The following is a 26,566-nucleotide window of genomic DNA, read 5'->3' as shown; positions in this document are numbered from 1 at the left end:
CCCTGGTCTCATCGATCCCAACCCTGCCCTTACAGCCACAGGAACACCTGCCCCTTTTACCTCTTCCCTTCCCAACATCCAGGGACCCAAACAGTCATTTCAGGTGATGCAGCGATTCACCTGCACTTGGAGTCATAGAGGAATACAGCATGGAAGTAAGGCCCTTCGGCCCAATGCATCCCTGCTGACCCAAGTTGCCTACCTGATCTTGTCCCATCTGCCCGCGTTTGGCCCATATCCCTCTAAACCTTTCCTATCCATGTACCTGGCTAAATGTCTTTTAAATGTCACAATTGTACCCGCCTCTACCGCTTCCTCTGGCAGCTCGTTCCACACACCCACCACCCTCTGTGTGGAAAAAGTTGCCCTTCAGATCCCTTTTAAATCTTTCCCCTCTCACTTTAAACCTCTGCCCTCTAGTTTCAGGCTCCCCTACCCTGGGGAAAAAGATTTGACCGTCCACCTTACTTGCGTCTCTGATGATTTTATAAACCTCTATAAGGTCACCCCTCAGCCTCCTTCACTCCAGGGAAAACAGCCCAGCCTGTCCAGTCTCTCCTTATAACTCAAGGTCTCCAGTCGCAGTAACATCCTCGTGAATCTTTTTTGTACCATTTCCAGTTTATATTGGTAAATTTGTTTATTATTGTCACATGTACCGAGGTACAGTGAAAAACTTTGTTTTGCATGCCGTCCATACAGATTGTTTCATCACATCAGTGCATGGAGGCAGTACAAGGGAAGACAATAACAGAATTCAGAATAAAGTGTTACAGTTACAGAGAAAGTGCAGTACAGGCAGCCAATAAGGTGCAAGGGCTGCGACGAGGTAGATTGTGAGGTCAAGAGCCCATCTTATTGTTCAATAGTCTTATAACAGCGGGATAGAAGCTGTCCTTGAGCCTGGTGGTACGTGCTTTCAGGCTTTTGTATCTTCTGCCCTATGGGAGGGGGAGAAGAGAGAATGTCCCGGGTGGGTGGGGTCTTTGATAATGTTGGCTGCTTTACCAAGGCAGCAGGAAGTGTAGACAGAGTCCATGGAGGGGAGATGTGCTGAGCTGTGTCCACAACTCTCTGTGGTTTCTTGCGGTCCTGGGCAGAGCAGTTGCCGTACCAAGCCGTGATGCATCCGGATAGGATGCTTTCTGTGGTGCACCGATAAAAGTTGGTGAGGGTCAATGGGGACATGCCAAATTTCTTTCGCCTCCCGAGGAAGTAGAGGCGCTGGTGAGCTTTCTTGGCAGTGGCATCTACGTGGTTGGACCAGGACAGGCTGTCAGTGATGTTCACTCCCAGGAACTTGAAGCTCTCAACCCTCTCGACCTCAGATGTAAAGATGAGCACATACACAATGACTTGTAAACAGGAACTGAAGAGAGTGAGCAGCTCTTCTAAAGCAACTGTTGCCTTTGCAACTTTTGTCTGTACACAAATAGTGTTCAGAATCAGAGTCAAACAGCACAAAACCAGCACCATGTGCTGATCATTAAATCCCCGTCTATACTAGCCCCATTTTGTGGCTTTGGAGACTTCTCTCGGCCTCTGGTCCTCCAGAGTAAACAGTCCGGGTCCATCTAACCTCTCCTCAACAGCTCTCTGCCAGTTGATTCCACTTGAATCAGACGAGCAGTGATTTCACAAACGCTTCACCGCAAGTGGACGGGTCTTTCTGCTTCCCCTTTCCTCGGATGATCTCGTGCGTTAGGGACCGAGGATAGGAGTCATAGAGAAACCCAGCACGGATACAGGCCCTTCGGACCATCCAGGCCGTGCCCACCCAGCTAGTCCCAATTCCCTGCATTTGGCCCATATCCCTCCAAGCCCCGTCCCTCTGTGTACCGATCCAAGTGCTCCTTAAGTGATCCTGTTGTACCTGCCTCACCCACTTCCTCTGGCAGCTCGTTCCGTACACTCACCACCCTCTGCGTGGAGAAAGTTCCCCTTGGGTCCCTTTTAATCTTTCCCCTCTCACCCTAAACCTGTGCCCCCTTAAGTTTCGGACTCCCCTACCCACACTTCTACAAGGTCGCCCCTCATTCTCCTACATTCCAAGGAATAAAGACCTGGCCAGGGTATTTGTATTCAAGGTGTGTGGGGTGGGAGGAATGGAGACTCGGGGTCAGCACTCCCATCTCTTGTACATCACGGCGTTCCTACATCTCTGAGTCCTGGCGACACTGGAACAGGAATCTTCCTGGAATTTAAGCTACAGAGGGTGGGGAAGAGATTCAGGAGGATGTTGCCAGGACCGGATGCCTTGAGTTACAAGGAGAGGTTAGAATAGACTTGAACTGCCTTTCCTATGAAATTAAAGGGGGCGTGGATAGGGTAGCTGGTAACAGTCGCTTCCCCAGGGTGGGGGAATTCCGGGACCGGAAGACGTGGGTTTGGGGTGAGAGGGGAAAAGATTTTGGGGGTGGGGGAGTGGAACCCTGAGAGGCAATGTTGGTGGGTGGTGAGTATGTGGAGCAGGCTGCCGGAGGAGGTGGGAGAGGCGGGTACACTTTATGTGGACGGGAAGGGTCTGGAGGGGTAGGAGGCAGTTGGGCCACCATGGACGTTGGGCCGAAGGGCCTGTTTCCGTGCTGTGCGACTGTGTGTGGGAGCCGTGGGGGGTGAACGCCCCCTCAGATCCCCTCCACACCGCACCTACTCCCTCTTAGAAACAGAAAACCTACAGCACATACAGGCCCTTCGGCCCACAAAGCTGTGCCGAACATGTCCCTACTTTAGAAATTACTAGGCTTACCCATAGCCCTCTAGTTTTCTCAGCTCCATGTACTGATCTAAAAGTCTCCTAAAAGACCCTATCGTATCCGCCTCCACCACCGTTGCCGGCAGCCCATTCCACACACTCACCACTCTCTGAGTAAAAAACTTACCCCTGACATCTCCTCTGTACCTACTCCCCAGCGCCTTAAACCTGTGTCCTCTCGTGGCCACCATTTCAGCCCTGGGGAAAAGCTTCTGACTATCCACATGATCAATGCCTCTCATCATCTTATACACCTCTATCAGGTCCCCCCTCATCCTCCGTCGCTCCAAGGAGAAAAGGCAGAGTTCCCTCAACTTGCTTTCATAAGGCATGCTCCCCAATCCAGGCAGCATCCTTGTAAATCTCCTCTGCACCCTTTCTATGGCTTCCACATCCTTCCTGTAGTGAGGCGACCAGAACTGAGCACAGTACTCCAGGTGGGGTCTGACCAGGGTCCTATATAGCTGCAACATTACCTCTTGGCTCCTAAATTCAATTCCCCGATTGATGAAGGACAATGCACCATATGCCTTCTTAACCACAGAGTCAACCTGTGCAGCTGCTTTGAGCGTCCTATGGACTCAGACCCCAAGATCCCTCTGATCCTCCACACTGCCAAGGGTCTTACCATTAATACTATATTCTGTCATCATATTTGACCTACCAAAATGAACCACTTCACACTTATCTGGGTTGAACTCCATCTGCCACTTCTCAGCTCAGTTTTGCATCCTATCTATGTCCCACTGTAACCTCTAACAGCCCTCCACACTATCCACAACACCCCCAACCCTTGTGTCATCAGCAAACTTACTAACCCATCCCTCCACTTCCTCATCCAGGTCGTTTATAAAAATCACGAAGAGTAAGTGTCCCAGAACAGATCCCTGAGGCACACCAAACCCAGCTGTCCGGTCTCTCCTTGTCACCATAATGCTCCAACCCAGGCAATGCCCTGGTGAATCCCCCTCTGCACCCGATCGGAAAGGGCGACTGTTTCTGTCCCCACTGACGCTGCCTGGCCTTCAGAATCATTGTCTGTCCTGTTTCTGGGACCTCTGTTGCCACCTAGTGGGTGTCCCCGGCATCCAAGGTCGAGCTTATTGCCATCTGCAGAAGTCTGTGTATGCACAGGGGCAGTGAAAAACTTACTTGCAGCAACATCACAGGCACAAAGCATCAGATACACAACATTCACAAGGAAAAATGGTAGCGTAGCGGTCAGCGCGACGGTTTTACAGCGCCAGCGATGGGGGTTCGATTCCTGCCGCTGTCCGTAAGGAGTTTGTACGCTCTCCCTGTGTCTGCGTGGGTCTCCTCCGGGTGCCCCGGTTTCCTCCCACATTCTGAAGACGTGCGGGTAGGTTAACGTGGGTGTAATTGGGCGGTGCGGACTCACTGGGCCGGAAGGACATGTTACCGTGCTGTAAATAAAGTTTTCAGGTTTTTCAAAAACATAAATTATATAAAATTATACAAGAAAGATTACAATTAAAACAAAAAAACAGTCCGTTGTAGTACAATGTGGTCATAGTATTGCTACACTGAGGTAGTGATTAGGGTTGTGCTGGTTGGTTCAAGAACTGAATGAAGGGAAATAGCTGTTCCTGAACCTGGTGGTGAGGGGACTTCAGGCTTCTGTACCTCCTGCCCGATGGGAGCTGCAAGAAGATGGCACGGCCCGGATGGTAGGGACCTTTGATGACGGACGTTGCCTTCTTGAGGCAGCACCTCCTGTAGATACTCCCGATGGTGGGGAGGGATGTGCCCGTGGTGTATTGGGCAGAGTCCACTACTCTCTGCAGCTTCTTGCGTTCCTGCGGTTTCGAATTGCCGTCCCAGACCGTGATGCAACAGTCAGGACACTTCCAACAGCACATCTGTAGAAGTTTGTTGGAGTGTTCGGTGACAAGCTGAACCTCCTTAACCTTCTAAGAAAGTAATGACTTTACTTTCAGACTCACTGGAGGAACTCAGCAGGTCGAGCAGGATCTGTGGAATTCTCCAGTTTCACGTAACCTGCTCCCCCTCTGTCCCTTTTCTCTCTCCTCCTGATCCACCCAGTTCCTCCTCCACTCACCCCAGCCCCCCTCACCCTGTTCCTTTCCCCTCCTCCACCCACACCATCTGCCCATCACCCACACACTCCTCCCACTGGGTCCCCTCCCCTCACTGTTCCCATCTGCCCTTCCCACCTCCCTCACTCGATTCCCCGCTCCACCTTCCTCTCCTATCAGATCCCACCGTCTGCAGCCCTCTGTCACCTCCACCCATCTCCTCCCAGCCTCTTTCGCTATTCTCACTCCCCCCTCCTCCATCTGCCCGTCACCCTCCTCACCTGGATCCACCTGTCACCTGCCAGCCCTTGCCCCTCCCCTTCCCCTCACCTCTTTATACCGGCTGTCTCCTCTCTGCCTTTCAGTCCAGGTGAAGGGTCTCGACCTGAAACGTTGACCGCCCATCTCCCTCCACAGACGCTGCTTGACCCGCTGAGTTCCTCCAGCATCTTGTGTGTTGCTCCAGGTTCCAGCGTCGGCAGTCAGAATCAGATTTATTATTACTGACCTGTACGACGTGAAATTTGTTGTTTTGTGGCAGCAATACAGAAGACATAAAATTACTATAACTTCCAAAAATAGGTAAATAGTGCGGGGAAAAAAAGGAATAACGAGGTAGTGTTCATGGACCGTTCAGAAATCTGTGATGGCGGAGGAGACCATTGAGTCTTCAGGCTCCTGCACCTCCTCCCTGATGGTAGTAACGAGAAGAGGGCGTGTCCCAGATGGTGAGGGTCCTTAGTGACGGATGCCGCCTTCTTGAGGCACCGCCTCTTGAAGATGTCCTCGATGGTGGCGAGGGTTGTGCCCGTGATGGAGCTGGCTGAGTCTACAACCCTCTGCAGCCTCTCGCGATCCTGTGCATTGGAGCCTCTGTACCAGGCGGTGATGCAACCAGTCAGAATGCTCTCCACCATACATCGATAGAAATTGTGTTTCCATGTCCGTCTCTGGATGGGACCAGTGAACTGCGGTGTGCAAAACGATGTTTTGTTTTAAGAAAAAGCAGCATGTTGAAATGTATGGTGAAACTGATACTCCTGCACCCTTGGGATGCTGGTGTTGGATTAACAGACTTTCCAGATAATTTCTTGTTATTCGCATTAACATCCAAACACTTTATACATCTCACACAGCACAGGTTGAAACTCTGTAGTCTGGCACCCTTGGGACCTGACTGGTGCCGGATAACAGAGTTTGCCCCCGATCATCTTCCTCTGAACGAGAGAACTGTTCTTATTTTAGATACAGGGTTAGTGAGGGTTCAGTTCCTGACAGCCGTCAGTAACCCAAAGTTTCAGTGAGTTGGAAACGCTGTCGGCTGAGATCACTGACGGCTGAGATCAGTGTCAGCAAGAGTTACACTGGTAGGTTAATTAGGTGCAGGTAAGTACAGATCCTGGTTAAGGTCTTAATTAGATCTTAATTAGAATTAATTAATTAGTATAGATCTGTACTGCAGATTCAAGGCATGCTGGACCACAGGAGTTACCAGCCCACAGAATGCCAGACTAGAGTGTAGACCTGCAGGATTATACATTTTCCAGTGAGTTTAGAGGGAGTGGGAAATGTACAAACACTCTGGACACCAACTCCAGCTGGTACAGGATAATATTGGTTCATTATTATCACACATACCGAGATACAGTGAAGAGCCATCTGCTGTAGGAACTCAGCGGGTCGAGCAGCATCTATGGGAGGAAAAGAACTGTCGATGTTTTTGACCCGAAACATTGACAGTTCCTCTTCCCTCCCCCACAGACGCTGCTCGACCCGCCGAGTTCCTCCAGCAGATTGTTTGTTGCTCCGGATTCCAGCGTCTGCAGTCTCTCGTGTCTAGAGTGAGCTTTTGTCTTGCATGTGACCCAGACAGGTCATTCCGTATATAAGTACATCGAGGGAGCAAAAAGGAAAACGGAATGTTACAGTTACAGAGAAAGTGCAGTTCAGGTGGACAGCAAGGTGCAAGGGTCATGATGAGGTAGATTGTGAGATTGAGAGTTCACCTTTATCTTATGAGAGGCCCATTCAAGAGCCTGATAACAGCGGGATAGAACCTGTCCCTGAGCCCAGTGGTACGTGCTTTTGGTATTGGTTTATTATTGTCACTTGTACCGAGGTGCAGTAAAAACTTGTCTTGCAGACCAATGGTACAGGTCAATGCATTACACAGTGCAGTTGCATTGAGTTAGTACAGAGTGCATTGATGTAGTACAGGTAAAAACAATAACAGTACAGAGTAAAGTGTCACAGCTACAGACAAAGTGCAGTGCAATAAGGTGCAAGGTCACAACAAGGTAGATCGTGAGGTCAGAGTCCATCTCATCGTATAAGGGAACCATTCACTAGTCTTATCACAGTGGGGTAGAAGCTGTCCTTAAGCCTGGTGGTACGTGCCCTCAGGCTCCTGTATCTTCTACCTGATGGAAGAGGAGAGAAGGGAGAATGTCCCGGGTGGGTGGGGTCTTTGATTATGCTGGCTGCTTCACTATCTTTTGTCTGACAGGAGGGGGGGGAGAAGGGAGAAGAGAGAATGTCTGGGGTGGGTGGGTCTTTGATTATGTCGGCTGCTTTCCCAAGGCAGTGGGAAGTGTAGACAGAGTCAGTGGAGGGGAGGCTGTTTTCCGTGATGGACTGGGCAAACCCAACCACGTTCCTGATCCTGAGCGCTCTGGCTCCAGACACACAGCCGGCCCACATTCCAGAGCCCAACCTCAGCTCCACTCTGGACTCCGGCTCACATTCTGAGCCATCAGGATTTCCAAACAATCGGATGCCAGATTAGTGGGGTTTATGTAGCTGCAAACCGTGTCTGTGTTGTTCTTGGCACTGAGCTTAGTCATTAATAATGTTTGTGGGGTTTTTGGGTCAGCAATAGCTATTGGTAGTAGGTTCGATCCCCACCTATGGTGCTGTGTGTGTGTGGAGTCTGCACCCTCTCCCTGTGACCGCGTGGGCTCCAGTTCCCTCCCACGTCCCAATGATGTGTGGGGTCGGTGGGTTAATTGGCCACTGTAAATCACCCCCCTGGTGTGTGGGTGAGAATCGGGGGGGAGGGGGGTGGAGTTGATGGGAGTTTGGAGAAAATACAAGATTAATGTAAGTGGGTGTTCAATTGTAAAAGCCGACCCGCGCTCTGTAATAAATCAGACAACTGCAGAACCAAAGAACTTACGATTAATGCTTTATCATTATTATTTTTAACACTAGCGGGAGTGAGGGATACAGAGAAAGAGTGAACAGTGTAACCCGAGCTCTGTATTAAACTCACTCAAAGATTCAATGCCAGGGTCCCTCTTTTATACTTAACACAAAGAAGCCTACGTGCTAAGTTTCACACACCAAGCTATTCCAATGATTTACTTTTTCTTAGTTAGAAAGATTTATTCCTTCTTTCATTATCCATTTATTTTTTTTATCTTTAAACGCTCTGTAGCCCGGCAGCAGTTCATCATGTTACAATCTGAAGTCACAGACAGCTCCAGGCTCCAAGGATAACCGCTTATCGCAAACACTTGCAAAGACAGGAATACTAACTACCTTGATTTACACAAGGCACCTGGGTACATCATTCTTCTCCACTATAGTCATGCCGTGGTTAAGCCATAGCAAGCTGAACAACATTAACCCTTCCATTCTCAGTTGCTTTTACACAATGATCAGTGCAGACTCAGTAGGCCGACACCAAACAGGTTATGGTGAAAATTATTGTTGGAATGGGATTGTTCAGTGAGCTGGCAGAGACTAGTTGGGCCAAATGGCCTCCTCCTCCTATGCCACAAGGAGAGGTGGTTGCCCCTGTAAGTTTCTTGGGCTGTGAAGCTCCTTGGGATGTTCAGGAAAGAGATGGGGAAAGTAGTCTCACCTAATTGCGTATGAAATCATGAGGGGTGTCGATAGGGTGAATGCACTGCCTTCTTTCCAGGGTTGGGGAAGAACTGGAGGGTAGGGGTTTACGGCGAGAGGGGAGAGATTTAATACGGACCTGAGGGGCAACTTTTTCACCCAGAGGGTGGTCCGTATATGGAACGAAGTGTTTGAGGCAGGTACGTTAACAACACTTGAAAGGCACTTGGATGGGTACATGGACAGGAAAGGTTTAGAGGGATATCAGAATCAGGTTTATTATCACTGACTTGTATAATGTGAAATGTGTTGTTTTGTGGCGCAGTACAGTGCAAAGACATAAAATTTATCATAAATTATAAAGTAACTAGTGCAAAACAAAGAATAACGAGGTGATGTTCATGGACCGTTCAGAAATCTGATGGCGGAGGGGAAAAAGCTGTTCCTGAATCATTGAGTGTGGGTCTTCAGGCTTCTGTACCTCCTCCCCGATGGTAGTAACGAGAAGAGGGCATGTCCCTGCGAAGAACAGAAGCACTCGAGGGGTTGAATGGCTTCCTCCCATTGCCCGAGGCAGGTTAGACATGCACCGCGCTGCATTGCATAGTTGAATAGCCTGTCCTTTGGGGGTGTTTCATCCAGGCATGGGTTACTGAGAGGGAGAGGGGGAGAGAGAGAGAGCGCGCACTGGAATCTGGGATAACAGGAGCTCGGTCCGAGGGTTAACACGAGGGGCTGGGTGGGGACAGTGAGATAGAAACGGGCGGCTCAAGTGGGGGATTCAGTCGTCGAGTTTATTGCCGTGCGCACAAGTGCGGTGAGGTACAGGTACAGTGAAAAACGTGCTTGCGGCAGCATCACAGGCACCTCGGTACAGACAACACACAACATAAATTATAGAAGATAGTGAAGAGAGGAAATATGAAACTGTGTAAACAAAACTGACACAGTCAGAACCAGGTCTATTATCACTGACGTGTGTCGTGAAAGTTGTTGTCTTGTGGCAGCAGTACAGTGCAAGGCGTAAAATTAAAATATTACAAAAATAGTGCAAAAGAGGAATAACGAGGCAGTGTTCATGGACCGTTCAGAAATCTGATGGCGGAGGGGAAGAAGCTGTTCCTGAATCGTTGAGTGTGGGTCTTCAGGCTCCTGTACCTCCTCCCCGATGGTAGTAACGAGAAGAGGGCATGTCCCAGGTGGTGAGGGTCCTCAGTGATGGATGGCACCCTCTTGAGGCACCGCCTCTTGAAGACGTCCTCGATGGCGGGGAGGGTTGTGCCCGTGAAGGAGCTGGCTGAGTCTACAACCCTCTGCAGCCCCTTGCGATCCTGTGCGTTGCAGCCTCCGTACCAGGCGGTGATGCAACTGGTCAGGACGCTCTCCACCATACATCTGTAGAAATCTGTGAGAGTCTTTGGGCAAAGTGGGACTAGCTCGGATGGGAATCTTGGTCGGCATGGACCGGTTGTACCTGCTGTAATGCCTCTCCGACTCTGATTCTGAGCGTCTCTCCACCCCTCCGCAGACCAGCATCATCAGCATGGTGTACACCCAGTCGGAGATCCTTCAGAAGGAGGTCTATCTCTTCGAGCGCATTGACTCCGCCAACAGAGAGACCATGAAACACCTGAAGGCCATCTGCTTCCTACGGCCCACCAGGGTAGGGTGTGCCCGCCTCTCTCCCACCATCCCCCTCCCCTCCTCCCCAGGACAGCGTGCACTAAAACTCTGTTAATCCGGAATGCTTGGGGCCTTGGTGCCGGAGTGGCTGATTTTCCGTAATATTGGATGTTACTTCCATTAATGCCCCACACGGGTTTAATTTGCTCTTTAAATGTGGGGACTGGGGTCCTGGTGGGCGGGGAGGGGACTGGGGCCCCGGTGGGTGGGGAGGGGACTGGGGCCCCGGTGGGTGGGGAGGTCACTGGGACCCCGGCAGGTGGGGGGGTTGGAGTGTTTGTGGGGAGGGTGGGGAGTTCATCGGGAGGGGGAGGGGATTGAGGTGATGCACAGAGAGGGAGGGGAGTTGGGGTGCGTGGGGGCGATTGGCTGGTGGGGGGGGGTGAGGTGATCCAGGGGGAGGGGGAGATTGAGTGACGCACCTTTCGGGTGAGGGACTGAAGGTTGAGCCTGGGAGCGGAGAGGAGACGGTGAGATACCTGGGGATGTGGCAGGGGAGTGGGACGGGGAGTTGGGGGGCGTGGGGGGGTGGGCTGATGGGGAAGGGTTGGGTGAGGGAGCGATGTCTGGAATGGCCCCCCTGCCCTGAACCAGCCTTCTCTTCTCCAGGTGAACGTGGAGCTACTGATGAAGGAACTACGCAGACCCAAATACGGCCAGTTCTTCATCTGTGAGTCCTCGGCCACCCATCTCCATTGTGGGGCAAGTATGAGGGGCTCCCATTGGTCCTGACCCAGTGTGGGGCAAGAACCAGGACTCCCATTGGTCCCTGACCCAGCATGAGGCAAGAACCAGGGGCTCCCATTGGTCCTGACCCAGTGTGGGGCAAGAACCAGGGGCTCCCATTGGTCCTGACCCAGCATGAGGCAAGAACCAGGGGCTCCCATTGGTCCTGACCCAGTGTAGGGCAAGAACCAGGGGCTCCCATTGGTCCTGACCCAGTGTAGGGCAAGAACCAGGGGCTCCCATTGGTCCTGACCCAGTGTAGGGCAAGAACCAGGGGCTCCCATTGGTCCTGACCCAGTGTAGGGCAAGAACCAGGGGCTCCCATTGGTCCTGACCCAGTGTAGGGCAAGAACCAGGGGCTCCCATTGGTCCTGACCCAGTGTAGGGCAAGAACCAGGGGCTCCCATTGGTCCTGACCCAGTGTAGGGCAAGAACCAGGGGCTCCCATTGGTCCTGACCCAGTGTAGGGCAAGAACCAGGGGCTCCCATTGGTCCTGACCCAGTGTAGGGCAAGAACCAGGGGCTCCCATTGGTCCTGACCCAGTGTAGGGCAAGAACCAGGGGCTCCCATTGGTCCCTGACCCAGCATGAGGCAAGAACCAGGGGCTCCCATTGGTCCCTGACCCAGCATGAGGCAAGAACCAGGGGCTCCCATTGGTCCCTGACCCAGCATGAGGCAAGAACCAGGGGCTCCCATTGGTCCTGACCCAGTGTGGGGTAAGAACCAGGGCTCCCATTGGTCCCTGAGCCAGTGCAGTAGGGAGTCACCAGGAGGGGACCAGGCTGCTGATGTCCAGTCACACAGCAGGGAAACAGGCCCTTCGGCCCAACTTGTCCATGTTGACCCAAGATACTCATCTAACCCAGTCGCATTTGGCCCATGTCCCTCTAAACCTCTCCTATCCATGTACCTGTCCAAGTACCATTTTAAATGTTGTTAATGTTCCTGCCTCACCCACTTCCTTTGGCAGCTCGTTCCACATACGGACCACCCTCTGGGTGAAGAAGTTGCCCCTCAGGTTTCTATTAAATCTCTCCCCTCTCACCTTAAACCTACGCCCTCTAGCTCCTGATTCCCCAACCCTGGAAAATGTGTGCATTCACCCTATCTATGCTCTAGTAGTTTTCTACACCTCTGTAAGATCATCCCTCATTCTCCTACACTCCAGTGAATAAAGTCCTAGTTTGCTCAACCTCTCCCCTCGAGTCCCGGCAACATCCTCGTCAATCTCCCTCTGCGCTCTTTCCAGCTTAATGGCATCTTTCCTACAGCAGGGTGACCAAACTGAACACAATACTCAGAATGTGGCCTCACCAACGTCTTGTCCAACTGCAACGTCCCAACGTCTGCACTCGGTGCCCTGACTGACGGAGGCCAGAGAGCCGAAAGCCCTCTTCACCCCCTGTCTAACCTGCGACACCACTTTCAGGGAGCCATGTACCTGTCCTCCTTGTTCTCTTGTTCTACAACCCTCCCCGAGGCCCGACCGTTCACCGTGAAAGCCCGGCCCTCACTTGTCTTCCCAAAACGCAAAGCCTCGCACCTATCCGAATTAGACTCCTTCACCCATTCCTCTAGAGGAGGGGGGTGGCCAGCATTGGTTTTACAGTGGAGGAGGGGCGGGGGGTGGTGGTTTGTTGTTTCCCCCCCCGGGTGTCAGGCTACTCCTCAGCTGCCAGGTTCCCTCACCGCCTCTTCCCTCCACCCTTCCTGCAGACTTCAGTAACGTCATCAGCAAGGCTGACATCAAGGACCTGGCGGAAGCAGATGAAAACGAGGTGGTGTCCGAAGTCCAGGTGAGAGCTGATTGGCCGTGGCGTTGACCAATGTGGTCGGGGGGGGGGGGGGGGGGCGGGGTGGGGAGGGAGCTTGGGATGCCCTTTGAACCCTGTGGTTGGGGGGGAGCTGGGAATAGGGAGGGTGCCCTTTGACTCCTGGAGAGTGGCTTTTGCCTCCGCCCTTCCCAAGGACAGGGAGGGCAGGGGGTTATTCCCAGGAACATCCTCTTGGCCCTGAGGATGGTATTCATTTGGCCCACTGTGTCCATGCTAGCTCCTGAGGGAGTAGTCACCTCGGTCTCTCCTTTCCCAGCACCCCCCCCTTGCGCTCTCACATCACCATCAACTCTCCCCGGATTCTAACCCCTACCCACGCACTGGGGGGGGAGCAATTCACAGCGGCCCATTAACCCACCGACCCCGCACGTCGTTGGGGTGTGGGAGGGAACCGGGGCACCCGGGGGAAACCCACGTTGTCACAGGGAGAACATGCAAACTCCACAGACGCACTCTCTCCCTACCCCCTCCTCCTCCCTCTCCCCCCTCCGGCTCTCTTCCCCCCTCTCCCTCCCCCGAGCTGAGAGCCAGTGCACGAACCACTGTGCCGCTGGATACACACGCATCTTAAGTACCTTCTAACCCTGTGACACGGGGGTCTAAGTGTCCGGTGAACAGTCCACTGCTTTCAATGACTTTTATCGGAGCAGCTTTCTCTGCCTTATGTCTCTCCCTCTCGCTCTTTCAGGAGTTTTACGGAGATTTTATTGCCGTCAGCCCTCACGTGTTTTCGTTCAACCTCACCGGCTGCTCTGAGGTAAAAAGTCAAAGCTGAGTTTATTGTCGTAGGCACAAATCCATGTGGGCACTGGGGCAGTGAACAACTTGCAGCAGCACCACAGGGACAGAGCATCAGATAAGCAGCATTCACAAAAACATAAATTAATGATAAATTATACCCAGTTCTTACAAGAAGGAATGCAATTAAAACAAAAAGCAAAGTCCATTTCAGTGCAAAATGATCACAGTGGAGACGTGAGATTCTGCAGATGCCGGAATCTGGAGCAACACACACAAAGTTCTGGAGGAACTCAGCAGGTCAGGCAGCGTCTGTGGGGGGAAATAAACATTTTGAAACGTGGACTATTTGATTTCCCTCCATAGGTGCTGCCTGACCTGCTGAGTTCCTCCAGCATTTTGAAAGTGGTCATATTGTTGCTGTACTGAGGTAGTGATCAGGGTTGTGCCGGTTGGTTCAAGAACCGAATGGTTGAAGGGAAGTAGCTGTTCCTGAACCTGGTGGTGTGGGACTTCAGGCTTCTGTACCTCCTGCCCGAGAAGGTGCCCGGATGGTGGGGATCTTGGATGGTGGCTGTTGCCTTTTTGAGGCAGCGGCTCCTGTAGATACTACCAATGGTGGGGAGGGATGTGCCTGTGATGTACTGGGGAGTCCACTGCTCTCTGCAGCTTCTTGTGTTTCTGTGCATTTGAATTGCTGTATCAGACCATGATGCAACCAGTCAGGATACTTCCAACAGCACATCTGTAGAAGTTTCTCGGTGACAAGCCAAAGCTCCTAAGAAAATAAAGACGTTGGCATGCCTTCCTTGTGATTGCATCTCTGTACTGGGCCCAGAACAGGTCATCCCATATGTTAACGCCCAGGAATTTAAAGCTGCTGACCCTCTCCCCCAATGTAGACTGGCGCCTGTTCGCCCTCCTTCCCCTTCCTGAAGTCAGCAATTTGCTCTTTAGTTCTGCTGACGCTGAGCGAGAGGTTGTTGTTGTGGCACCGCTCAGCCAGGTGTCCCATCTCGCTCCTGTACGCTGACTCGTCGCCACCTGTGATTCGTCCAACAACGGTGGTGTTGGCGAAATTGCAGATGGAATTGGAGCTGTGCTTAGCCACACAGTCCTGTGTGTATAGAGAGTAGAGCAGAGGGCTAAGCACACAGCCGAGAGGTGCACCGATGTTGATGGTCACCGAGGAGGAGATATTGTGACCGATCCTCACTGACTGAGGTCTGCCAATGAGGAAGTTGAGGATCCAGTTGCAGAGGGAGGTGCAGAGGCCCAGGTCTTGAAGCTCAATGATGAGTTTGGATGGGGTGATTGTGTTGAACACCGAGCTGTAGTCAATAAGGTGAAATTCCTTCATCACCAGCCTGTGTCGTCACTGTCAGGGAGCTGTGGACTTGTACCCCAAGATCTCGCAGTACATGAATGTCAGTAAGGTTCCTACCGTTCAGTTTCAGGTGACCAAAGGGTTCGGTGGATGATCTTAAAAATTAGAGCAGTTCAGGGATGGAGGTCACTCACAGGGCAACGGGGAAATAGGTGCAAAAAAGATCACACGTGAATATCGTTAGATGTCTCGCCATTATGGTCCTGTCACTGAGGTTGCCGACTTAACCCTTTGAGCAGGACATGGTATGATAGGACAGTGCGGAGGGACCTTCACTCTGTGTCTGACCCTGGGAGTGTGTGATGGGACAGTGTAGAGGGAGCTTCACCCTGTGTCTGACCCCGGGGGGGGGGGGGGGGGGGGGGGGGGGGGGGGGGGGCGGTGGTGTACAGTTGATCCACGCACTGTGTCTGTGAGTTGGTTTGTTACCTCCATGTGGTTGGCGAAGGATTCCGACACTGCATGTCCTCACCCACAGGGGTGGAACTGGAACTTCCCCGCCTTGGTCAGGAGCACAGAGGGGCTGACGGCCGTTCTCCTGTCCCTGAAGAAGTGTCCCATGATCCGTTACCAGGTCTCCTCGGACATGGCCAAGCGGCTGGCCGTCTCTGTCAAGGTAAGAACTGCGCGGCACTGCTTTTCCCTCTCACGGAGCTCGTCCATCAGTGGCAGGACCTCCACTGATTGCCCCTCCCCAGTTGCCCTGAGCTGGAAGGATCACAGGGATGGTCAGTTGTTACTGGGGGTCACATATAGAGCAGCCAAGGTTCGGTCAGGGCTTTGAACCCCAGTCACATGCGAGAGGGGTGATTGGTTCAGGGACGCGAGAGGGGCGATTGGTTCAGGGACACGAGAGGGGCGATTGGTTCAGGACTCAGGACAGCAGTGGGGAAGAAGCTGTTCTTGAGTCTGGATGTCCGAGCTCTCAAGCTCCTGCATCTTCACAAGATCACAAGATCACAAGATAAGGGAGCAGAAGCAGGCCATTCGGCCCATCGAGTCTGCTCCAAGGAAAAGGGAAAAAGAAATGGGGTGGGAAAAAAAGAGAGAGAAAAAAAAAACTATTCTAATCCCATTTGCCAGCCTTATCCCCATATCCCTTGATACCCTGACTATTTAGATATCTGTCTATCTCCTCCTTGAACACCCCCACTGATCTGGCCTCCACTGCTGTGCGTGGCAAGGAGTTCCACAATTTCACCACCCTCTGGGTAAAGAAACTTCTCCTCATCTCTGTCTTGAAACTGTACCCTCTAATTCTAAGATTGTGCCCTCTGGTCCTGGACACGCTCCCTGGAGGTAGAAGCGAGAAAAGGGGATGGCCACGGTGGCGGGCGTCCTTCACGATACGATTACCCTTTTCCCAAAGCAACACGGGACAGGAGTTGAGGCCAGTGTAGATCAGCCACGATCACATTGAACGGTGGGGGCAGGCTGGAGTGGCCAACTGCAGCACTGATTTGTTTTATTCCTTCCCCCCCTCTCCATTCCCCCCCATCCCCCTCTCCCCCTCTTCCTCTCTCCCCCATGGCAGCAAGTCATCACCAGAGAGTACGAGCTCTTCGACTTCCGCAGGACGGAGGTGGCTCCCCTTCTCCTCATCCTGGATCGTAGCAGCGACCCCATCACCCCACTGCTCAACCAGGTGAGCCTCGCCTGCCCCACTCTGCCCCTGCCCCACTGCCCTCCCGTGGGTGGGGTGGGCATTCCTCTATCCGCTGGGAGGGGCCAGTTAATCCCTCTCTGTGGAGCAGTGGGGTGGGTGGGACCATCATCTGTTGGGGGTGGGAATACTCTCGACCCAACAGCCCCCAACCTTCTGGGTGGGAGGGCTGAGCAGAATAGTGGGGCAAAGGGTCAGTTCCCCCCAATTGCCGGCAAGTCTCCCTCCTGCTCCTTTGAGGGTGACCCTCGCAGTAAGAGGGATCAGGCAGCAGAGGGAGCTGGCGGCCCAGGGCCCTGTACACAGGGTCAAACTCACGTCAACATCCAGAGTCCCCACCCTCACCTCCCCAGCGCGATCGGCCACAGACTTGAACAGAAAGTGGCGCATCATTTATCTGCCATGACTGTGCTCACAGTCCGCGCAACGGGATGGGTGCTGAGCAGCCCTTCCTGTAGATACGGACACACTCCCCTGGAGACACCCCTGTAGATACGGACACACTCCCTTGGGGACACCCCTGTAGATACAGACACACTGCCCGGTGACCCCCCTGTAGATACAGACGTACTCCCCGGTTACCCCTCTGTCGATACGGACGCGCTCGCCGGGGATCCCCCCTGTCAATACAGACGTGCTCGCCGGGGACCCCCCCCCCATTGATACGGACACACTCCACAGGGACCCCCCCTCCCTGTAGATACATACACACTCCCCGGGGACCCCACTGTTGATACGGCCGTGTTCGGTGGGCTGATGCCTGTGCTGGTTTACAGTGGACATACCAGGCGATGGTTCACGAGCTGCTGGGCATCAGCAACAACCGCATCGACCTGTCCCGTGTGCCCGGGATCAGCAGGGACCTGAGGGAGGTGGTGCTGTCCGCAGAGAGCGATGAGTTCTACGCCAACGTAAGTACCACCCCCCCCCCCCCCATGGCCCTGCCGACCCCCCCCAACCCCACGGCCCCTGCTGCCCCAGTCTTACAGTCCCTGTCGCACGGTCCCCACCAAACCCCCCCACCCCCCGGCTCATTGCCCCATTCCCCACCCTCTCACCACCACCTTGCATCTCTCTCACAACCTCTGCCCATCACTCCTGCCCCCCTCTCCCCTCCCTCCCTCCCGACCCCCTTCCCCCCTCTCCCCTCCCCTTCCCCCTCCCTCTCACTACCCCCGCCCCCTCTCTCCAATCCTTCACCACCCCCCGCCCCCTCTCTCCAATCCTTCACCACCCCCCGCCCCCTCTCTCCAATCCTTCACTACCCCCCGCCCCCTCTCCCCTCCCTCCCTCACTACCCCCTGCCCCCTCTCTCCCCTTCCTCCCTCCCTCCCTCACTACCCCCTGCCCCCTCTCTCCCCTCCCTCCCCTCACTCCCCCTGCTCTCTCTCCCTGCACAGAACATGTACCTGAACTTCGGTGAGATCGGCTGTAACATCAAGAACTTGATGGAGGATTTTCAGAGGAAGAAACCCAAACGGCAGCAGAAGTTGGAGTCCATCTCCGACATGAAGGTGGGGAGGGTGGGGGGGGGGTGTAGGAGGGGGAGGGAGAGGGGTTGGGGAGGGGTGGGAGAGAAAGGGGTGTTGGGGGAGGGGAGGCAGTGTGGGAGGGAGGGGGTGTTGGGGGAGGGGAGGCAGTGAGGGAGGGAGGGGGTGTTGGGGGAGGGGAGGCAGTGTGGGAGGGAGAGGGGTGTTGGGGGAGGGGAGGGAGGGAGGGGGTGTTGGGGGAGGGGAGGGAGGGAGGGAGGGGGGTGTTGGGGAAGGGGAGGCAGTGAGGGAGGGAGGGGGGTGTTGGGGGAGGGGAGGCAGTGAGGGAGGGAGGGGGGTGTTGGGGGAGGGGAGGCAGTGAGGGAGGGAGGGGGTGTTGGGGAGGGGAGGCAGGGAGGGAGGGGGTGTTGGGGAGGGGAGGCAGTGTGGGAGGGAGGGGGTGTTGGGGGAGGGGAGGCAGTGAGGGAGGGAGGGGGTGTTGGGGGAGGGGAGGCAGTGTGGGAGGGAGGGGGTGTTGGAGGGGAGGCAGTGAGGGAGGGAGGGGGGTGTTGGGGGAGGGGAGGCAGTGAGGGAGGGAGGGGGTGTTGGGGGAGGGGAGGGAGGGGGTGTTGGGGGAGGGGAGGCAGTGAGGGAGGGAGAGGGGTGTTGGGGGAGGGGAGGGAGGGGGTGTTGGGGGAGGGGAGGCAGTGAGGGAGGGAGGGGGTGTTGGGGGAGGGGAGGCAGTGTGGGAGGGAGAGGGGTGTTGGGGGAGGGGAGGGAAGGAGGGTGTGGGGTGAGGGGAGGGGAGGGAGGGGGTGTTGGGGGAGGGGAGGCAGTGAGGGAGGGAGGGGGGTGTTGGGGGAGGGGAGGCAGGGAGGGAGGGAGGGGGTGTTGGGGGAGGGGAGGCAGTGAGGGAGGGAGGGGGTGTTGGGGGAGGGGAGGCAGTGAGGGAGGGAGGGGGTGTTGGGGAGGGGAGGCAAGGAGGGAGGGGGTGTTGGGGAGGGGAGGCAGTGTGGGAGGGAGAGGGGTGTTGGGGGAGGGGAGGCAGTGAGGGAGGGAGGGGGTGTTGGGGGAGGGGAGGCAGTGTGGGAGGGAGGGGGTGTTGGGGAGGGGAGGCAGTGTGGGAGGGAGGGGGTGTTGGGGGAGGGGAGGCAGTATGGGAGGGAGGGGGTTGTTGGGGGAGGGGAGGCAGTGTGGGAGGGAGGGGGTGTTGGAGGAGGGGAGGCAGTGAGGGAGGGAGGGGGGTGTTGGGGGAGGGGAGGCAGTGAGGGAGGGAGGGGGGTGTTGGGGGAGGGGAGGCAGGGAGGGAGGGGGGTGTTGGGGGAGGGGAGGCAGTGAGGGAGGGGGGGGGTGTTGGGGGAGGGGAGGCAGGGAGGGAGGGGGGTGTTGGGGGAGGGGAGGCAGTGAGGGAGGGAGAGGGGTGTTAGAGGGGAGGGAGGGAGGGGGTGTTGGGGGAGGGGAGGCAGGGAGGGAGGGGGGTGTTGGGGGAGGGGAGGCAGTGAGGGAGGGAGAGGGGTGTTGGAGGGGAGGGAGGGAGGGGGTGTTGGGGGAGGGGAGGCAGTGAGGGAGGGAGGGGGTGTTGGGGGAGGGGAGGCAGTGTGGGAGGGAGAGGGGTGTTGGGGAGGGGAGGGAGGGAGGGGGTGTTGGGGAGGGGAGGCAGTGAGGGAGGGAGGGGGTGTTGGGGGAGGGGAGGCAGTGAGGGAGGGAGGGGGGTGTTGGGGGAGGGGAGGCAGGAGGGAGGGGGGGTGTGGGGGGAGGGGAGGCAGTGAGGGAGGGAGAGGGGTGTTAGAGGGGAGGGAGGGAGGGGGTGTTGGGGCTGAGGGAGGCAGGGAGGGAGGGGGGTGTGGGGGAGGGGAGGCAGTGAGGGAGGGAGAGCGGTGTTGGAGGGGAGGGAGGGAGGGGGGGTGTTGGGGGAGGGGAGGCAGTGAGGGAGGGAGGGGGTGTTGGGGGAGGGAGGCAGTGTGGGAGGGAGAGGGGTGTTGGGGAGGGGAGGGAGGGAGGGGGTGTTGGGGGAGGGGAGGCAGTGAGGGAGGGAGGGGGTGTTGGGGGAGGGGAGGCAGTGAGGGAGGGAGGGGGTGTTGGGGGAGGGGAGGCAGTGAGGGAGGGAGGGGGGTGTTGGGGGAGGGGAGGCAGGGAGGGAGGGGGTGTTGGGGAGGGGAGGCAGTGAGGGAGGGAGGGGGTGTTGGGGGAGGGGAGGCAGGGAGGGAGGGGGGTGTTGGGGGAGGGGAGGGAGGGAGGGGGTGTTGGGGGAGGGGAGGCAGGGAGGGAGGGAGAGGGGTGTTGGGGGAGGGGAGGCAGTGTGGGAGGGAGAGGGGTGTTGGGGGAGGGGAGGCAGTGAGGGAGGGAGGGGGTGTTGGGGGAGGGGAGGCAGTGTGGGAGGGAGGGGGTGTTGGGAGGGGAGGCAGTGTGGGAGGGAGGGGGGTGTTGGGGGAGGGGAGGCAGTGTGGGAGGGAGGGGGTGTTGGGGGAGGGGAGGCAGTGTGGGAGGGAGGGGGTGTTGGGGGAGGGAGGCAGTGGGAGGGAGGGGGTGTTGGGGGAGGGGAGGCAGTGTGGGAGGGAGGGGGTGTTGGGGGAGGGGAGGCAGTGTGGGAGGGAGGGGGTGTTGGGGAGGGGAGGCAGTGTGGGAGGGAGGGGGTGTTGGGGAGGGGAGGCAGTGTGGGAGGGAGGGGGGTGTTGGGGGAGGGGAGGCAGTGTGGGAGGGAGGGGGTGTTGGGGGAGGGGAGGCAGTGTGGGAGGGAGGGGGTGTTGGGGGAGGGGAGGCAGTGTGGGAGGGAGGGGGTGTTGGGGGAGGGGAGGCAGTGTGGGAGGGAGGGGGTGTTGGGGGAGGGGAGGCAGTGTGGGAGGGAGGGGGTGTTGGGGGAGGGGAGGCGGCGCGGGAGGGGTGGGGGTGTAGACGGCCAGCGCTGGGGGGGTGTACTAGGACAGTGCAGTGGAGGTGAAGCAGGAGATGGGGGGGGGGAGGTGATTCACGTTGGAGGGAGAGCAGGGGAGAGGTGCGTATCGGTGGGCGGGTGGGTTAGACGGCTAGGTTTGAGGTGTGGGATGGGTGCGACGGAACCAGCCAGGGAGGGGAGCGATGGACGCAGTGAACCCACCCCCTACGGTCCCTCCCCGCCCCCGTCACTGAGCTCAGGGAAGGTACCGGGGGGTTGGAGAACACCCATTGTGACTCCCTTGTGCAAGAAGGGAAAGAAACTAAAGAGAAGAGGCTAATTATCTTAACGTCGACACGATGGGGAGTCAGTAATCATTTTGGAAAGTTTAATATTATCAAACAAACTCAATGTGTGTTCATGAAGGGCAAATGACGTTCCCCAAATTTCCTCATGTGTTAGGGAGGGTTGATAGAAGGGAACCAGTGGATGTCATATATTTAGACTTCCAAAAGGCATTTGATAAGTTTCCACACTAGAGGTTGGTGTACAAGAGCTCGCCTGCTGGAGATGCTGTATTAGCACAGATTGAAGGTTGGTTATCATGTAGAAAGCAGAGCTGGGATCTCTGACAGGCGAGGAAGAGGTAACTGGGGGGAGTGCCCCAGGGATCAGTCGTGGCCCTCGATCATTGTTCTGTTGACGAGCTGGAGGAGACGGCGGATGTCAGGGACCCCGGTGACACGAGCTTACCGGCCTTGTCGTTGCTCCCCAGGCTTTCGTTGAGAACTACCCCCAGTTCAAGAAGATGTCGGGCACGGTGTCCAAGCACGTGACGGTGGTGGGTGAGCTCTCGCGGCTGGTGGGGGAGCGCAACCTGATGGCTGTGTCGGAGGTGGAGCAGGAGCTGGCCTGCCAGAACTACCACTCCAAGGCCCTGCAGGTGAGGAAGGCGGGGGGCGGGTCTTGGGGTCCCAGGAAGGAGGCAGGGTCCAGTGGGGAGGCTGGGTTTGAAGTGACTCCTGCAGAAGGAGGGAGACAGGGTTGCGAGGGTCCTGGGGGGTGAGGGAAGGAAAGTGGTGGTGGGGGGAGCATGGGTGGTCCTGGGAGATGGTGGACCACTCTATGTGAGTGCAGACATTGGGTGGGGAGTGAGAGGGGTCTTGGATAAACTGAGCAAACCCCCTCACCGCTGGTACTGGGGGGTCACAAGACAAGGGAGCAGAAGTAGGCCATTTGGCCCATCGAGTCTGCTCCGCCACTTCACCATGAGCTAAACTATTCTCCCATCCAGCCCCAATTCCCAGCCTTTTCCCCATATCCCTTGATACCCTGACTAATTAGATACCTATCAATCTCCTCCTGAAACACCCCCAATGATCGAGCCTCCACAGCTGTATGTGGCAATGAATTCCATAAATCCACGACCCTCTGGCCAAAGAAATTTCTCCCTATCTCTGTTCTAAATGGGTACCCTCTAATTCTAAGACTGCCCTCTTGTCCTGGACTCACCCACCAAGGGAAACAGCTTAGCCACATCTACTCTGTCCAGTCCTTTCAACATTCTAAATGTTTCCATGAGGTCCCCTCTCATTCTTCAGTACTCCAGTGAGTACAGTCCAAGAGCCAACAAACGCTCCTTGTATGTAAGCCCTTTCATTCTGGGAATCATCCTCATAGATCTTCTCTGAACCCTCTCCTAGAGGGTTCAAAGGGTGGCTGGAGATGAAACGGCTCTGTCATTTAGGAGGATGAGAGGTGACTTGATAGAGGTGTACAAGATGATAAGAGGCATAGATCAAGTGGACAGTCAGAGACTTTTTCCCAGGGTGACAACGGCTAACACGAGGGGACATAATTTTAAGGTGATTGGAGGAAGGTATAAGGAGGATGTCAGGGGTAAGTTTTTATTACACAGAGAGTGGTGGGTGCGTGGAATGCACTGCCAGCAGAGGTTGTGGGGGCAGGTACATCAGGGACATTTAAGAGACTCTTAGATAGACACATGAATGATAGAAAAATGGGGGGCTATGTGGGAGGGAAGGGTTAGATAGATCTTAGACCAGGATAAGATGTCAGCACAACATTGGGGGCTGAAGGGCTGTAGTGTTCTGTGTTCAATACTGATCTACACTCCCCTCTGAGAGAAGGAATTTCTACCCACCTCAGTTTTAAATGACCGGCCCCTCATAGCTGTGTCTGCTTGTCCATGACTCTCCCACTGGTGGAAATAGCTCAACATCTCCCAACGATCTTACATGTTTAAATAAGGTCATTCGTCTAAACTCTAAATTCAAAGTCAAAGTTAGATTAAGATAAGATCAGGTTTCTTTATTAGTCACACGTACACCGAAACACACAGTGAAATGTATCTTTTGCGTCGAGTGTTCTGGGGGCAGCTCGCAAGTGTCGCCATGGTTCCGGCTCCAGCACAGCACGCCCACAACTTCCTGACCCGTACATCTTTGGAATGTGGGAGGAAACCGGAGCACCCCGAGGAAACCCACGCAGACACGGGGAGAACGTACAAACTCCTTTTTGAATGGGAATTGAACCCGGGTCACTGTCCATCTCCTCCTTGCAACGTTCTTAAAATTATTTTTTTTAATCTCTATTTTCTTAATGACCTTGAAGTTCATTCTAAACCACCTCCACTCCAACACCAACTCGCCTCCATTTTGTTGCTTCAGTATTACTGTCAATCAATGAGGCTGCAATGTTTTGAATTAAATCTTGATATCTTCTCCAGCTCTACCTCCTCAAAACTACCTGTGGATGAAGTCTTTGGCCATCCACCCAAACATCATCTTATGTGCTCAGTGTCAAATTTAATAATTATTCTGTGAACCACCTTGGATTGATGTTAAAGCTGCCAAATCAATATAACTTGTGATTGTTGAGGTTCTGGTAGGATTACCCAGATCAAATTATTCCATTAAAAACAGCCCAAAGAACATGGTCACGAAGAGAGGATCCACATAACCCAAAGAGAACCAAACAACTGATAGTTCAATGAACGGCAGATGTTCAAAGGAAAGGAAATAAGGGTCTGGAATGGAGTAGGGAGCCAGGTGCTGTAAATTTACTGGGACTGTTTGGCCAGAGCACAGTTCCGGGACGGTTCTGGGACAGTTTGGGCCGAGCGTTCTGGAGGGCAGGTCTTCAGTGCTACAGCTGGGACGTTGTCCTGTCCTGGAGTTCGAAGTCGAGTTTATTGTCACCTGCACGTCCGTGTGTGCACAGGGGCAGTGAAAAACTTACTTGCAGCAGCATCACAGGCACAGAGCATCAGATAAGCAGCATTCGCAAGAAAAACATAGACAATTTTTACGAGAAAGAACGTAATAAGAACAAAAAAAAAGTCAAGTTTAGTGCAAAGTGGTCCCAGTGTTGCTGAACTGTAGTGATCAGGGTTGTGCCGGTTGGTTCAAGAACCGAATGGTTGAAGGGAAGTAGCTGTTCCTGAACCTGGTGGTGTGGGGACTTCAGGCTTCTGTACCTCCTGCCCGATGGGAGCTGTGAGAAGATGGCACGGCCTGGATGATGGGGATCTCTGATGACGGATGTTGAGGCAGCGTCTCCTGTAGATACTCCTGATGGTGGGGAGGGATGTGCCCGTGGTGTATTGGGCAGAGTCCACGACTCTCTGCAACTTCTTGTGTTCCTGTGCATTCAAATTGCCGTCCCAGACCGTGATGCAACCTGTCAAGACACTTCCAACAGTACATCTGTAGAAGTTTGTTGGACTGTTCGGTGACAAGCTGATCCTCCTTAACCTAAGAAAGTAAAGTTACTGGCGTGCCTTCCTTGTGATTGCATCTGTGTGCTGGGCCCAGGACAGGTCATCCGAGATGTTAACACCCAGAGATTTAAAGCTGCTGATCCTCTCCACCGCCAAATAACCTGTCCACATTATTCTGGAGCCTCTCTGCAGTTCACCCTCCCACCCTTCCCTTCCCTATATCATTAATTGTGGTCCTGTCTCCAATCCCTGTCACTGTTGATAGCCAGGGTCCCGCAGAGAGTTTAGTTTGCAGAGTCACACTTGGGATTGATACTGACATGGAGACTGGTCCCAATGCACCACGTCCAGGGATTCTTCCCACACCCTCAGAAAAAAGAATTCCAGTAAACGTGTCGAGCCCCATCTCCTGATCCAAAAGCTGTGCTGACTTGTCGAACCTGTCACCGTTTCCCAAACATTCTGTGTGCGCATCTTACATAACAGACTCCAGCATTTCCTGCGCTACTGATGTCAGGCTGACCAGTCTGTAATTCCCTGCTTTCTCACTTCAGCCCTATTTTAAATCATAGGGTTACATCAGCCACCCTCGAATCCCATCGCAACTGATGCAGAGTCCAAAGGGTGTTGGAAAATGACCACCAATGTGTCCACTATTTCCTGTCTGTCTGTCTCTCTCTCTGTCAGTCTCTCTCCCTCTCTCTTCCTCTCTGCCCCTCTCTCGCCCCCTCTCCCCCCCCCTCTCCCCCCCCCTCTCCCCCCCGTCTCTCCCCCCGTCTCTCTCCCTGTCTCTCCCCCCACCCCGTCTCTCCCCCCCTCTCTCTCTCTCAGACCCACACATTCTCCCATCCCCCAGTCCCTCTTGCTATGCCCACAGTGCGCACACACACTGAGAGCCCCCATTGTTTCCGAGCCCACTTGCTCTCTGGGCTGTCAGGGTTTGGCAGGGACCCAGCACCAGTGACCTTCAGCCCGTCTCGGGCCAGTCTGTGTGGACAATGGGAGAGGTTGTTGACATGCTGTTGTGGGATCATTCTCCGTGACCCTCCCCTGCCTTCCCGACGCTCGTGTTCTTCATAATAAGAGTTCTGCATTCTCTGAAACACCTCCTCTCTCAGCAAACCTGTCAACCTCTCAATGGAAGAGATCACAGGCACTCACGAATTTAAACACCTTCCCCCGCACCACACTCCCTTGGGAAGCTCGAGCTGAATAAATGGAGCTTCACTTATCCAATCCGTGGTGTGGAGGGAGCCTCACCCTGTGTCTGACCCCGGGAGTGTGTGATGGGACGGTGTGGAGGGAGCTTCACCCTGTGTCTGACCCCGGGAGTGTGTGATGGGACGGTGCGGAGGGAGCTTCACCCTGTGTCTGACCCTGGCAGTGTGTGATGGGACGGTGCGGAGGGAGCTTCACCCTGTGTCTGACCCTGGCAGTGTGTGATGGGACGGTGCGGAGGGAGCTTCACTCTGTGTCTGACCCTGGCAGTGTGTGATGGGACGGTGCGGAGGGAGCTTCACTCTGTGTCTGACCCTGGCAGTGTGTGATGGGACGGTGCGGAGGGAGCTTCACCCTGTGTCTGACCCCGGCAGTGTGTGATGGGACGGTGCGGAGGGAGCTTCACTCTGTGTCTGACCCCGGCAGTGTGTGATGGGCCCTCTCTGCCCCTCTCTCCCCATCGCACGGTTAAACACCCATCGTTATGGAGTCTGGTGCCCTATAACTTCTGAGTGTTTGGAAAAGCAGAAACGCTGCATGAGAGGTTTCTCGACTTCCTGTCTCTGCTGACGTG

The 26,566-nt window shown here is 55.0% G+C and overlaps 1 protein-coding gene across 1 annotated transcript in view; it reads left to right on the top strand.

Annotated features, from left to right (window-relative positions):
• Window positions 1-26,566, top strand: part of vps45 (vacuolar protein sorting 45 homolog) — a 37,441-nt gene that overhangs the window by 2,589 nt on the left and 8,286 nt on the right. The window contains exons 2-10 of the mRNA XM_052045621.1: window positions 10,187-10,321; window positions 10,951-11,011; window positions 12,785-12,864; window positions 13,592-13,660; window positions 15,507-15,644; window positions 16,563-16,673; window positions 17,468-17,602; window positions 18,092-18,205; window positions 21,808-21,975. Of these exons, the coding sequence (XP_051901581.1) occupies window positions 10,187-10,321; window positions 10,951-11,011; window positions 12,785-12,864; window positions 13,592-13,660; window positions 15,507-15,644; window positions 16,563-16,673; window positions 17,468-17,602; window positions 18,092-18,205; window positions 21,808-21,975 (1,011 nt within the window). The remainder of the gene's footprint in view (window positions 1-10,186; window positions 10,322-10,950; window positions 11,012-12,784; window positions 12,865-13,591; window positions 13,661-15,506; window positions 15,645-16,562; window positions 16,674-17,467; window positions 17,603-18,091; window positions 18,206-21,807; window positions 21,976-26,566) is intronic.

This window comes from Pristis pectinata, chromosome 40, assembly GCF_009764475.1.
Source record: "Pristis pectinata isolate sPriPec2 chromosome 40, sPriPec2.1.pri, whole genome shotgun sequence".
In the NCBI taxonomy this organism is placed as follows: Eukaryota; Metazoa; Chordata; class Chondrichthyes; order Rhinopristiformes; family Pristidae; genus Pristis; species Pristis pectinata.
Note: the sequence above shows the minus strand (reverse complement) of the source record. Positions and strands in the feature narration are given on the sequence as shown.